Consider the following 15384-nt stretch of genomic DNA (forward strand, 5'->3'; position numbering starts at 1 on the left):
GAAAATACTGTTTATATTGCCCACCTCTCAGATCCATTCTATATTTAAAGGCTATTTCTTCCTTCACTCTATTTTTTCCTCTCTGCTCCTCCTCCACCATCATCATCACCACCACCATCATCATCATCATCATCAAATTTTATAAGCATAGTGCAGACTCCAACCCAACCCACCCCACAATTTGTGTCTCACTTCCCACAAACAAATCCATGGTCTTAAGGCATCTGTATCTGGTTTCTCTCAAATAATCCAGACTCTCAGACCTACTGACCTCAGTTCAGACCTTGGAGGCTTTACCAGCAGACTGCAAATGAAGGACTCCCTGCCATGCCCAGTACCAGGAGCAGGGCTGGGTACTTCCTCCTCCTTGGTTGTGCTATGTCAGTGCCCAAGTGACTGATGGGAGAGGCTTGTCCAGCCAGGAGGTGCTTGAGGCTCCTGCTTGCAGAGGTAGTGTGAGTCAGGGGCTGAGGTCTGCATCCTTGGGGGAAGGTGGAGGCTTAGTCTGGGGAGGGCTGAGGCTTGGCTGGTTGGCCCCTCCTGGGCAGCTGAGCAGGAGAGGTTGCTCTGAGCCCTCCGCAGGGCTGAGACTGGGGAGGAACGCCTTCTTTCTCCTCCCTTCCCATGTGCCTTTCCCTGTGATGGCACCTTCCTTTTTCTTTCTTTCCTGGCCTGTTTTTTCTTTTCTTTTGTTTTTTTCTATTGAGACGGGGTCTTGCTCTGTCACCCAAGCTGGAGTACAGTGGCACGATCATAGCTCACTGCAACCTTGACCTCCCAGGCTCAAGTGATCCTCCTGCCTCAGGTTCCTGAGTAGCTGAGACTACAGACATGCACCAACATATCCGGCTAATTTTTTGAATTTTTTGTAGAGACAGGATCTCACTATGTTGCCAGGGGTGGTCTCAAACTTCTGAGCTCAAGTGATCCTCCCACCTCGGCTGGCCCAAGTGGTGAGATTACAGATGCGGGCCATGCACCTGGCCTCTCTTTCCTTTACTACCTCTGCTTAGAGGCACAAGAAGGGGGAACCACGGGGCCAGGATGTGGAGAGGGCAGGAGGAAGTGGCTTATTCATGCTGCCCCAAATCTCCAAAGATAGGGTTTTTTAATTTTCAGTGCAGTTTATGGCTGAGCTGGATGTTGATCCCAAGGGCTGTTTCCTCAAGGGCTAGAGGTGACAGGAGGAAATCATAAAGATGGCCTATGAGTGCTGTGGTACATGAGCAGGACGGCCCTGCTCCGGGGTGGGCAGGGGTGCTCATGTGGAAGAACCCTGGGCATGCCCAGCAGACAGCCAGCCTTCCTATTCGTTCGATGGGACATGTTCCAGAAAGGTGCAGAAGTGCCAGGGGAAGATGAGGGGGCTGTTGGTGGAGGAGGTCAGGTCCTGGGAGGGGGATGGCTTGGACTTCCCTATGGACTGGTGGCCTTGTCTGGAGCCTTTTCTCAAGATCTTCCAGAGCAGCGTTCCCCATGGGACCTGCTGTGGAGGAAGGGAGGAAGCCACCCAAGAATTCAGCCATGGTTACTGGGTAGCACCTCCCTGGACTGTCTCTTTGGTAGCCCATTCTTTAGCACTCTGCATCAAGGGCTGAGACCCAGCACTGACTCCTCAGCAAATTAGGATGTCACTTTGGCCACCTCCACCAGCCCTTTCTGAGCATCTGCTCAACAGGCAACAGGAAGACACAGCAGCTCCCATGATCAAGGACACAGACTCTGTCACCAAAATTGGTGTCCTCTATTACCTCTATTATTATTATTATTATTAGAGATGGATTTTCACTCTTGTTGCCCAGGCTGGAGTGCAATGGCGCAATCTTGGCTCACTGCAAACTCCACCTCCCGGGTTCAAGTGATTCTCCTGCCTCAGCCTCCTGAGTAGCTGGAATTACAGCCATGACCACCACACCCGGCTAATTTTGTATTTTTTTAGTAGAGACAGAGTTTCTCCATGTTGGTCAGGCTGATCTCAAACTCCCGACCTCAGGTGATCCGCCCGCCTTGGCCTCCCAAAGTGTTGAGATTACAGGCGTGAGCCACCATGCCCAGCCAGTGTCCTCTTTTTTGAGCCCCAGTTTCTCCCGTTATAAGTTAAAATGAATCTCTTAAAGGTGCTTCCCACTACCCAGTGGCCGTGCACCTCAGGAAGTTCTGGGTTGATGCCTACACACCTAAATGGAACCCTGGCTTCCAAGTGTTGCATGTGTTTGTTTTGAAAGAAATTACACAGGAGTTCCACTCAAAAGGTGAAGAGACCCTGCAAATGAAGAAGCCACAGCTCCCAGTCGTTTGACTTTGGGGTAACTCACATGCAGAGTGTGCCTAAGGGGAGGTCTGCTGGCCACCTGAGGCATGAACCAGTCCTGCAGATGGCAGTTAAGTCCCCTTCCCATGGCCTCATCACTGCCCCGGCCCTTCCCACCTGGGGAGAGACACTCACTGTGTCGCGGGATGTCTCAGGCACCAGAGGCTCTTCCTCTGCTTCCCGTGGCACGGACGTGCTCAAGTCCATTGTGGAGCTCACTGTGTCCTTGGACCAGGACTCTTGGATGGTTCCCAGCTTCTCATCTAGGATCTTGGGGTCCAAGGTAGGAAGAGCCTTGCTGTTGTTTGGTGTCAAGAAGTTTTCTGGTCTCTGAGAAGAGAAGGTGCAGAGAAACTTTGGAACAGGCCCCTTCTCTCTGCCCATCTACCATAAGCACACCTACATCCCAAGCCTCTCCTCCTCATGGCTCAGGAGGCCCTGCATGGCTGGCCTGTGCACACCTCCTACCATCTGCCCCTTGCTCACTGGGCCCCAACTACATGGCCCTTGCTGTTCCTCCAACAAGCCAAGCTCTCTCCTGCCTCAGGGCCTTGGCATTTGCTGTTCTCTTCCTGGAGGTCTTCAGGGATCTTTACGTGGCTGTCTCCTTCTTATCATTCAAGTCTCAGCCCAGATGTGACCTGCTCAGAGGGTTCCTGCCCTTTGAGATAGAGGCCCACTCTATCTAAAGTAATCTCAGTTCCAATATACTCTCTATTCATTTATCCCATTTTACTGTGTTCATAGCACTTACTCTACCAGAAAATTTTAAAATGCATTTACTTCTTAACTGCCTCCCCATGAGTCCCATGTCAGCAAGGAACCTTGTCTATCCCTAGTGTCTGGCTCATTGTAGGCACTCAATACATTTTTGGTGGAAGAATAAATGAACTATGCCATCTCTGACACCCAAACTTGGTGCAGCAACAACAGCTTCTAAAATCCTGTACTCTTTTGACACCCTTTGCTATGTAGACCTATTTTCCATTTCATCTCCTCTATCATCCTTCAATCTTACCACCCATTAAGCAGAGAGTCTCTCCTCTCTGTATATTCTGATGAGCCTTCATCTCCCTCCATGTTCTCTTCCTGTTCTCCTTCCCCCTTGGCAGGATTATCACTCTCATGTGTCTAAAGTCTGATGCCACTCAAATACCAGCCTCCCCACCACCCAAGGATGCCTTGACGTCTCAGCTCACACTGACTTGTAAATTTTCTGGGTTCTTCTGATCTAGCAGTTGGCTGTCTGTGCTTTCATGTTGCTCTCTAAGCTATTTTTTCTTTTCTTTTCTTTTCTTTTCTTTTCTTTTCTTTCTTTCTTTTTTTTTTTTTTTTTTTGAGACAGAGTCTTGCTCTTTTACCCAGACTGGAATGCAGTGCCATGATCTCAGCTCACTGCAGCCTCCACCTCCTGGGTTCAAGCAATTCTCTTGCCTTAGCCTTCTGAGTAGCTGGGACTACAGGCATCTGCCACCACACTTGGCTAATTTTTGTGTTTTTAGTAGAGATGGGGTTTCACCATATTGGCCAGGCTGGTCTCGAACTCCTGACCTTGTGATCTGCCCGCCTCAGCCTCCCAAAGTGCTGGGATTACAGGCATGAGTCATTGTGCCTGGCTGCTATTTTTGTTTTTGTTTTTTAAATAAAACTTTAAGTTCCTTGGGCTTAGGGACATGTCTGTGCTCCCTTTGGGGAGGGGTTACTTTAAAGCCCTGTTGGAAATTCATGGTTATCTCTAAAACATAGTCATTGTTCAAAGAATCATGCAGTCCTAGGGTTTTTAGGGACCTCAAAGGTGAGCCAGTTCCACCCTGCACCAGCTGTTGGAATCCTCTCTTGGCTGCATAGCAGACAAATTATTCCACTGTCTGGAGTCTTGTGCTAGCAATAAATAGAGCAACGGGCACACTGCCAACTAGTACAGATGCGCTCAGAGTTAGAGGTGCCCTGGTGTTTGACCCTGAACAACCAGAGAGGGAATGAGTGCAGGTGGGCCTCTTTTTAAGTGGTTCTTCTATAGGAAAGTCCATGCATACTAACTCAATGAATTGGGACAAGGACCCTTCACTTTACCACTGAAATTCTTTAAGTAATTTTTCTTTTATGCCACTTTCAAATAAACTTTGCTGTGCAGAAATTCATTAAGGCGAAGACCTTTCTGGCGATGTCTATAGAGTAAGGGACAGTCACACAAGTACACAGAGGCATTTGGCTAAGTCTGGGCTCTATATCCCCCAACTCCCCATCAAATGGGTGCAAAATAGACAACGTCAAAGAGAAAGCAGCTATAACAAGACTCTGGGAATGGGAAGAGTGGGACACTGGGGCACCCCGGGGCTGACTTTGGCAGGCCACCTACTGCACTTCATGATCAAGACTCCTGGGCCTGTTTTGTCTGTGGGCGTCAGGTGTGGTGGTCTCTCCCACCTGGTCCTCTCAGTAGCTATTGCTCATGGAGGGCGGGCTTCACTTGGAGGTTCACCACTGACGTGAAGACACCCAGGGTAGCATCTGAGTCAGATGGTTTAGGGTTTTTGGGTCATGTGTTTTAGATAGGAAAAAATACCACATCTGTCTCCTTCTCAGAACAGCTGAACACCAGATTGACTGCAGAGGAAGAGCTACAAAATGCATATTGGGTGGATGGATGAATGGGTGGGTGGATGAATGGATGGATGAATGCAGGAGAGAATGAAGGAAAGCATAAATACAGGGCAAAGACCATCTTCCCATTGACCAGGTGGCCCCTGGGGCTGGGGTGAGATGCTGATTCAGGACCTATAATGACATTTCTGCTCATTTCCAGGCAGAAAGCCAATCTCCATGCCCTGGATTTCATAGACTGCGATCTAATCCAGTTAGGAGAGGAAGTAGAAGTAATGAAATCAAGGGAGAGGTCTCTAGAGGTGTCCCCGTCAGTACTGAAAGCAGGGACAATTGCAAGGGAGTTCCCTCCCCCACAGCCTGTCTCCCTGATATCCACTCAGTGTGGCCCCAGCACCAGATGGGTCAATTCAATAACCCAGAGCTGACGTTTACTGAGCCCCTGGTCAGAGCTGAGCTGGGCACTCACCAGGTACTTTTATGTGGATTCTGAAATTTACTATGTATAATCCATTTAATTTCATCACAAAGCTAAAATAAAGGTGAGAACAACCCCTCAGTCCAGACCAGTGCCTTTACCCTATCAGTCTCTTAGGGGGTGATGTGGGGGTGGGCTCTGGGAAGGAGGGCAGGCAAGGCAGAGTACCTATGGACTTTAAGTCTATCCTGCCCATCCCTGCTCCAGCCACCCTTCCTGTAGTGCCTGCTAGACTCAATGGTTCTGTCCTGCCCTACCCTGGCGTTGACCCTGGCCAGGATCTGCTCCCATGGCTGCTCCATGCCTGTACCTCCCCACCCTGCATGTCTCTGCCCACCTGCCCATTCCCCTGTCCCATTCAACTTTGCCAGGATCCATCTGGCCTGGGGTTTGGAGGCAAGGTGGAGAGGTAACTTTTATAGTGAAATCTTTAGACCTCTAAACAGCACAGATCCTGCAGGGCACATCAGAGGGAGTTGCTTTTGTCGTGTGAGGTGAGGGGCACCAAGAGACTCATCATGTCTAAATTCTCCCTAATAGTTCTGATTCTTTAGGGTCAGCATTACATCTCCAGATCCACAGCTTCAATCAGCTCACATTTCAGGGAGGAAATTATGCCCTCATCCCCTTGCTTCTCAAGGAAGGGAGCTTGCCTGAGACCACAGAGAGGGCCAGGCTGCTCGAGACCATAGAAAGAGCCAACCCATAGGAGATGGTGAGTCAGTGAAGGATGGGGAGAGCCTTGGAGACTAACTCATCCCGAGACTAACTCCTTCTAATCAAGCCCAGCCTTGCCTCACTCTCCTTTCCTCCAGGTAGGATGAAAGCTGCTGGCCCACCCCACAAGCCTGCGTGTTTGTTTCTGTATTTGACAAGCCTTGCCTGCTGGGGCAGCTTGGGGCTGACAAGTGGCGCCTGTCCCTGTGGCTTCGTGGCTGTAGCACATCCTGGTTCATTAAGACTGTAATTGGAGATTGACTTTGAAAGCTCAAAGAGATGCATGGCCACGCACTAGACCAGACCCAGCATTCAGCCCACTGCTCCCTGTGTTGCTGCATCTGCCCACACCACATATAAGTGCCATGGTTGGGGAGAAGACACGCCTTCCTCACTCCTCCCAGCACTCACTGTTGCTAGCAGAGTTGGGTCTGTTGAGACAGACCAGGCCAATGGCATCACAGGCTTGAGGCTTCTCAGGTCACCTGTCTCTCTCCTCCCCACAACATCCTCTGCCTTCCTCCTACCCATTCCATCCCCTAGATCCCCAGTCATGCAAAATGCAACAGTTCCAGCCTGCCCCGCAATTACAGACTAGCCAGGCTGCAGCTGCTGTCCTTGGTGCTGAAAGTGCCCGCCTTCCGGCCTGCTTGCGTCTCGCCCCGCCCTGAGCCTTCTCGCTGGAGCGCACAGGCTCTTAATTCAATTAGCTGGCCCTGAACCCTCCCCAGGGGGCCTGGAGCGGAAACTGACAAATTCTGTTTAACAAAGACATTTGTCCCTCACCCCGCCGGCTTTGGGCTCTGCCCGCCTGTATCCCGCTCATTAGGTATCTAACAAAGTGAGTCCCAAGAAATCTGCTTCCAATCGCTAGTAATTCAGGAGGCCTGATGCAATTTTCTCCCTGATAAGGGTGTCTCGCCCACTGGCAAGCGCCGTAATGAGCCCTGTGCAGCAGCTCCCCGATCAGTCACTGCTTTGTCATTTCCTGTGGCTGCAGTTGTAGGTTCTTATCTCTTCAGCTGTAGGCGAAGCTCAGACAACAGGCCCCTCCAAGAGGGCTTGCTGCCTCCCCTGCATATAGCGAGCCTCATTTATGGCATCCTGCGTGCTCTTGCAGCTGCAGTGGTTTGAAGCTCTGAGTCTGTCTCCCAGCCAAGAAGGACCCCAGTGTTAATCCTTGGTGGGACCATGATTCATTTGCCAGAAAGTGGTGTTACAGGGTTAATCCCAAAGCAAGTTGTGAGGCCAGGAGAGCTGAGCCACTGATAAGAATCTTTAAAAATTCTGTTGAGGATTTTAGTATGGAAGTCCTGCCTGTGGCTCAGTGGTTTGACTGTGAGCTCACTCTTGCTACCCTGAAACCTGGCTTTCTGAATTTAATTTTTTCCCTTGGGTTCCCCTATTCTCATGCAGAAAGACTTTTCCAACACAGTTGAGATCACATCCTACTGCTGCTCCAAGACCTTTCTTAGTTTCCTGCCAGTTTATGACAAAGCCCTCACCCTGCACCCTAACACCCAGGTCTTCTACAATCTAGACTTCATGTAGCTTTCTAGTCTCACTGCCCATTACAGTTCCCATATGTCATGTGCTCCAGACACTGTCATGCCTCCATGTCTTTGCATGTGGGGGTCCCTTTGCCTGAAGCACCACTGCTTTGCCAATTTCCAACCCACTATTTGGAACAGAGCTCAAACCATGCCTTTCTGTGACACTTCCCCTGACCTCTGTATACTCAGTCCACCAATCTCAACCAGGACCCTTAGTAAGATGGGTGGTAGTGATCTGTTGGGGTGCTTTACTGCTCGGCACAGGTTAGAAATCTAATAAATGGTTTTGGGAGGCCAAGGCAGGCAGATCATGAGGTCAGGAGTTTGAGACCCGCCTGGCCAACATGGTGAAACCCCATCTCTACTAAAAATACAAAAATTAGCTGGGCATGGTGGCGGGCACCTGTAATCCCAGCTACTGGGGAGACTAAGGCAGGAAAATCATTTGAACCCAGGAGGCGGAGGTTGCAATGAGCCAAGATCATGCTATTGTGCTCCAGCCTGGGCGACAGGCCGAGACTCCGTCTAAAAAAAAAAAAAAAATAAAGAAATCTAATAAATGGTTACTGAATGAATGACCTTGGCTGGGCCAGTGATACATCTTGGCTGAAGGGACTGAAGGGAGGTCTATGCTAAGGTGGTTGGGCTTTGAGAAGGGGGGAATCCCAAGACCAACTCCCATTTTCTGAGAAGTTTTGTCTAGAAGCTTCTGCCATATCTCTCTCTATTCCTTCCCTCCCCCTTCTTCAATCTACCAATTATGCACTGGGCTCACAGGGAGAGCAGAGCAAGGGAAGGGAGTGTCCAATGTCCAGTTTCCTCAGTCATCTCTGCATTCTAACTTAATACACTCCATCTGCAGCCGGGAGTTGTAGGCTCACATTCTCAAGGCAACACTGGGTCCTGTGGTTGGTGAGGCATTTTAAAAAATAATTGAGACAGGGTCTCACTCTGTTGCCCAGGCTGGAGTGTAGTGGCACCATCATAGCTCACTGTAGCCTAAACCTCCCAGGTTCAAGCAATCCTCCTGCCTCAGTGCCCCCAAGTAGCTAGGGCTACAGGTGCACAGCACCATGCCTGGTTAATTTTTGTGTCTTTAGTAGAGATGGGGTTTTGCCATGTTGCCCAGGCTGGTCTCAAACTCCTGAGCTCAAGTAATCTGCCCATCTTGGCCTCCCAAAGTGTTGGGATTATGGGTGTGAGCCGCTACGCCCAGCCTGATGAGGCATTTGAGATGAGCTAAAGCAGGTCTTCTGAATGACTAGCAATTGGAAGCAGTATGCCTCTCGGTCCAGCCCTTCCCACTCTGGCCTGTGACCTCCTAGGCTCCACAGCCTCCGACTCAGGGCAGGGTACATTGAGGACTTTAGCAAATCTGGCTTCTGGAGAGATGATTGTCTGTCACTTTTCCCATTTCTTTATTCTCAGAAAATTGCAGCGAGAACAAATGTGGTGCTGGTGATGTTTATCTTCAGCACTTGACAAGGCCTCCTGATGTCCTTATGGATGCAAAGCTGGTGGAGCAGCTGTCATGAGGGGCGGGTGCTGAGTGATGGGTTCACAGGGCTCTACCATCTCCCCTCCCCCAGGAGCCCTGTCCTCATCCCTGATGAGTTCAGCACGTTTGTCAGAAACCTGGGTGAACGACACTAAGAGATCCTTTATCGAGTATCTGCAGGACACTATGCTAGGCATCTGCACATGCTCCCTCATTCAATCTTCACTATGTTCCTGGCTGGTAGGGATTACAATCTCCTTTTATGGATGAGAACAGTGAAACTCAGGATGGCTAAGATCAAATGGAAGATCCAGATTCAAGCCCAGGTCTACAGGATTACAAGGTGGACACTGCAACACTTCAAGTGTCCTGGCCACCTCCACGGATGACCTGGAGCTTGGGGTTGGGGGTACAGATCGGACTGTGTGTTGCATGATAAAATCAGGGTCCAGAATGATCTCAAGCTTAGAAGATGGGCTGAGATGAAAAAGGTGAAATACCACAGGGGAGAAACCCTGTCTAAGTTCAATATAGAACAGCAGGGAGGCAAGATGCAGACATGTTGCCTACTGATGTGCCAGAGTGAGACTCTGGCTCTAAACGGACTCTCACTGCTTTGATAAATGCTAAAATAGAACCAAAGCTAGGCTTCAGCTGCACCAAAGGGGAGAATGTATTCAGAGAGAGGGCGTGATGGTCCTACTCTACCTCTAATGCTGATTGGGCCCCACAGTTTTGGGGGATACTTTAAGAGGAGTGTTGTCAAGAGGAGACAACCAGCAGGACAATAATCAGAAACCAAGTGCTACAAAGAGGAAGAGGAAGAAGAGTGGATTCAGGCTGGAGATGCCATAAATAGTTTGCAAATGTCAGCAGGGCTGACATGGTCACAGGCCCTGACTTCTCTGGAGCCGGCCTCTGGGAGGAAAAGGCAGGGCCAGAGGGAAGAAACTGAAGAGAGACAGAAGACAGAAAGAAGTTTAGAAAGGAGCTAGTAGAGGATGGAGAGGCCTTTCTGGGTGGTAATGAGCTCTCTGTCATGGGAAATGACAAAGTAGAGTCTGTCAAACTCTCTGTGTCTGTTCTGGAGGGACCGTTCAGCTCCTTCTCTGAAGTGGGGAGCATGGGAGCTGCAAGATCACCAAGGGAGGCCAATATTGTCCCCAAGGCAGGGAGCACTATGGGGGGATTCAGGCATTCTGGAAAGCAGGTAGGAGCCTCCCTCATGGCAGCATAGGAGGAGAGGTGGCATGGCCAGCCCCGCTCCCACACTGAGAGTCCGTGGCCTGGGGGCCAGGTTGGCCTTGTGAAAGCACAGACTCTCATGTCTCTCCCGCCCCATTCTAAGCTTCCTTTGATTTGTTTGTTTTTTGAGACAGAATCTCGCTCTGTTTCCCAGGCTGGAGTGCAGTGGCACCATCTCGGCTCACTGCAACCTCTGCCTCCCAGTAGCTGGGATTACAGGCTCCTGCCACTACACCCGGCTAATTTTTGTATTTTTAGTAGAGACGGGGTTTCTCCATGTTGGCCAGGCTGGTCTCGAACTCCTGACCTCAGGTGATCTGCCCACCTCAGCCTCCCAAAGTGCTGGGATTACAGGTGTACAGATTTTAATCTCTCCGGAGCCATGGCACCCAGCTCTAAGCTTCCTTTGGATGGGATGGGAAGAGCTCTACACTGGACCTAGAACCTGAGCAGGTGAGGGAAAGGGCACCTGTGGGCAAGGGGTGGATCTGTCTCCTCTGCCTCCTGCCAACTGACCTGAGGCAATGAGAGGACAGGAGGGCAGAGGCTTTGGGTGTGGGAGGGAGGGCAGTGAGGGATGGTGTGAGATGACGGCAGGGAAAGGGTCTCTTTCTCTGGATCCATCCTTATGGTAGTGTTTTCAGAGATGGAGTCTTGTGGGTGGGAACAGCCTTCAGAAGGCAGAACCAGTGGAGGAGACAGCTGTACTGTTCTGGGCACTGGCCCATTCAGGCCGCTGTGCTTGGGGAAGAAATGGAGGGAGGTTTGTGTTGTGGTTTCTCTAAGGACTAGCCCAGGAGTGTCATGTGTGGATTACAAAAAAATCTATAAAAATTTTTCAAAAGCCAGCATGATGCTGCCTGTCCCCTGCCCTCTCCTCTGTATTTGCTAAGTGGCCACTCATCCTCATTCTGGGCTGGTCTCCAGAGAGACCTTTGTAACTACTCTGAAAAGAAGCCACCAGAGCAGCATCAAAGACTTGCCCCACTCCCTCCCTGTGAGGGGAAGAGGGAGGGGGAAGGTCAGATGGGACCATGGCAGCTGCCCCTGCCCTCAGTGGTGGTGGCAGGTGCCACCGCCACCTCTCCTCAAATGCACCCTCTCTATACTCCCAGGAAGCCACGGGGTTTCAAGTCCTCCCAGCATCGCTGGGGGCTGTGGACTGAGGAGGGTGTAGCCACCCATCTGAGAGGCCCTACTTCTGCCTGGTGCCCCATCTGGGCAAGGCGATGGATCCCAAATCTTAAACCCAAGAGGAGAAATGTTGCTGTACACCAAGATGACAGTACGAACTTGTCCCACCTCCTGGGGAGGTGCATTTCCAGGCAGAGAGGCAGGAACCGATGCAATGAGCACCTACTGCGTGCATCCCAGGTTCCAATCCACATGGTCAGCCCAGAAAACCTGGTCAGTGTGGGCCTCACTTCAAAGAGGCTGGCTGCAAGCTGGAGGGCACCCAGGATGCTGCGGGATCTCGAAACCAGTTCATTAAGAGAGCCAAGCTGCTTTGCCTGGGGAAGTGTAGACTCCCCGGGGACCACATCACACTCTTCAAAGAGAAGAGGCCGAGATCAGAGGGGGAATGGAGGAGACCAAAGGTTTATGTGTGTGTGTATCTGGAGTAGCCATAGGTTCATGGAGTTTTATTTATTTATTTTTTTAGACAAAGTCTTGCTCTGTTGTCCAGGCTGGAGTGCAGTGGCACGATCTTGGCTCACTGCAACCTCTACCTCCCAGGTTCAAGTTATTATCCTGCCTCAGCCTCCCAAGTAGCTGGGATTACAGGCGTCCACCACCACAGCTAATTTTTGTATTTTTAGTAGAGACAGGGTTTCATGATGTCGGCCAGGCTGGTCTTGAATTCCTGACTTCGTGATCCACCCGCCTCAGCCTCCTAAAGTGTTGGGATTACAGGCGTGAGCCACTGCACCCAGCCAAACTCATGGATTTTTAGAGCCTAATGGACCTCAAAGGCCAGCCCCCACTGAATGTGCAATAAAGGGAAGTTTACTGTGTGTATGTTTTTGTATATGAGTGTACATGTTTTTCTAGTTTTTGTGTGATCTGTGTGTGTTCATATACTCACCTACACACACAAACCATCTTAAGGCAGATCACTTTAAGCAGCAAATGACTAGAGAAGTCCCACCAGAGGGTAAAAAATGAACTCATCACCAACCAACCACCTTCAAGTGCAATATTCCAAACCAGAGACTACCACCTCTTGCCATTCACTGAGACTGCAGGCTTTGTTATCTTGTCTGCCCTCAAAAGTGTTGGTTGACTACGGGATCTATGTAGGAGGCTTGCTGGGGTTGCCCTGCAGCCTCAGGGGCAAAGCCAGGAGCTTGGGGCAGAGGGAGGGCCCCAGTGGGCAGGTTGAGCTCAATGTAAGGTGGCCATTTCTATCACTCAGCCATGGGAAGGCCTGTTTCTGGAGGTAGTGAGCTCTCCATCACAGCAGCGCAGGAGGAGAGGCTGGGATGACCACTTGCTGCCAAGGAGATTGCCGTCCAGGGTGGGCTGTTGAGAGAGACATCTTCTGTCTCTGCCTATTTGCAAATTTCGCCATGCTGGTTCTGAGAGCCCTGAGAATGGGTGATGTGGGAGTGGTGGGTATGGGGAAGCTGTGTTCACCAAAATGTCCAATTATCCAGGACAGCCTGTGCCTGAAACTCCTGGACATGGAGGCTCATAGGGGAAGCCCTATGTCCTCGGACTGGGGCTGGGCCCAAATAGGGCATGCACATTCACTTCTCCTGAAGCATCTCTGCTCTGTGGCAGCACTGATCATGCCTGACTACATGCAAAGAGCTGCCCCTAGGATGGAATTGTTGACCATGTGAACAAGGTGCCTGAGAGGCCCACTATCACAAGCCTCGGCAGCTAGAGCATCCACAGGACTCTAAGACCTCCAGGTGTCAGGTGGTGTCTTCTGGACCCATTATGCAATATTTGATTTAAAGGGTGGAAGAGTTGATGGCCCCAGCCCTGCTGCTGCCTTCCCGAAGTCTAGGATGCAGAGATAAATACCAGGTACCTTCCATGATGAAGTTGCAGGCAACACTTTAGGTGCAACAATAAGGGGGCAGGAACCTGATCTCTGTTATAGCAGCTTAGCTCATAACCGTACTCAGCTACCACAAGGAGTCCAAATATCCCCTTCAAGGACTCCGTATCATGTGACCTTGTTTGAATTTCCCAGATCCCTTATCATTAGCTGATATCTGCTTATGAACTATTTGTTTATTGTCTGTTCCATGCTCCCTGCTAAGAACTCAAGCTTTACGAAGACAAGGCCTTATTGGTTTTTTCTTCTTCTTCAATGTAATATTCCTAAAATCCAGAACAGTAATTGCTTATAGTGGGTACTTCATAAATGTTTGCAGTTGCATAGAGAACAATGATGGTATTGCAGTGAAGGTGGTAGTGAGGGGTGGAGAAGGGGATGGGGCTCTTTAGACTTAGCTGCAATGCCATCTGACCTGTTCATGAATTCTCAACACTTTTCTGTCATTCCTTAGGGAGAAGGATGCCAAAAGGGCTCAGACACTAGAGAGCCATGTCCAAGCCCAATGAAGGTGTGAGCTCAAAGCAGAATGAGGTCCATGGCTGCCAAACCTTCATTCTCCCCATTTCAATCTACAATGGCAGCCAAAATTCTACTTCTTGCCTTGCATAGTTCCTGACATGCAGTGACTCCTCATCAAATATACATGGAATAAAAGAATGAATGAATGGGTGCTGTGGCTGCAAGGACTTCACGGTGAATTTAGTTTAACCACATTAGCACTTTATACTCAGGCTCCTAAACTGATCTTTAAGATTCTAGAATCAAAGGGAGTCAGTTATTGGCCAATTCTCGGATAGTTTACCAAGAAATATTTCCACTACAAAGAGATTTAGCTTCTGTGTGTGCCACTACAGGTGTGAAAACGCCTGTGTGTCAGTTTGCATGTATGTGAGAGCATGCACATATGCATTAAGTGTGTGTGTCCTTCTTGCCAAGGTATGTGCGCACACATCTGTGTGTCTGTGACTGTGTGTAGATATTCACACATGATTAATGACAGAGTATATGTAGAGTGTGTGTGTGTGTGTGTGTGTGTGTGCATTCTTGGCTGTAGAATCTGAATTTCTGCTAGTACTATTTTCCTGGTACACACCCAATCCTGATCCCCTTTCTTTTCCTTTCTTCTCAGAAATCCATTACTAAAAGGTTTTTTACCCGCCTCCAGGGGGAGGGGGTTGGGGGAAGGAGACGCTAAAATCACAAGGCCCAGATCAAAACACTCAGCAGCTAAATGAATTCGGTAGCATTTTCCCGCATGACTTGGAGGGATAATTTAGTGAGGCCGCCAGCTGGAAGGAAAGGGATTAATTCTGCACTTAGCACAGCTCCGGTGAATAATTCATTACTGGAGACCTTTGTGCCCAGCCCCTGGGCAATTGGGAAACTGTTCTGCCCACCTGCCTGTTGCCTGCCTGGGCCCACTAGTCAGTCCCCTGACAAGGGGCACCTGACGCTCCTTTTAGTCCCAGGATACACATGCCCAGTGGAAGGGGCAGGAGGCTGAGGGAAGTGGGGAGGGGCTGGCAGTGGCCAGTGGCCACAGGCAGACTCTATACCTTGGGAAGAGGCCCCAGAGGTTTGGGCTCCAAACTGGGAAGTTTGTGACCTTTTTCTCCAAGATTCTGCTGCCTCTTTCTTGGGGTTTGTTGCTTCTACCCTTGAGAGGGCAATCCTGAATACCTATAGCAGAGAGCGCCAGTGGGGGTCTCAGGCCCTCTCCAGAGCCCTTGTAAAAGCACTTTCAGGCTGGTACCAGCCCAGATATACTCCTCATACTCCACACCATAGGATTGCCTGTGTTCTTCATGAGTGAGGTCACAGAGCCAAGTACTACCCCAGAGCTGGTGGATATTTTTCCTGCATGGGAAGAAGGCAGGAGTGGGTTGGTGCGGACATTAGTCCCTG

The 15384-nt window shown here is 50.1% G+C and overlaps 1 protein-coding gene across 1 annotated transcript in view; it reads right to left on the reverse strand.

Moving 5' to 3' along the window:
- The window catches only part of CCDC33 (coiled-coil domain containing 33), a 100833-nt gene that overhangs the window by 37794 nt on the left and 47655 nt on the right, over window positions 1-15384 (reverse strand). Inside the window, exon 11 of the mRNA XM_023196649.2 lies at window positions 2447-2641. Coding sequence (XP_023052417.1) covers window positions 2447-2641 — 195 coding nt within the window. The remainder of the gene's footprint in view (window positions 1-2446; window positions 2642-15384) is intronic.

The sequence above is a fragment of the Piliocolobus tephrosceles genome, chromosome 6 (assembly GCF_002776525.5).
Source record: "Piliocolobus tephrosceles isolate RC106 chromosome 6, ASM277652v3, whole genome shotgun sequence".
Classification (NCBI taxonomy): Eukaryota; Metazoa; Chordata; class Mammalia; order Primates; family Cercopithecidae; genus Piliocolobus; species Piliocolobus tephrosceles.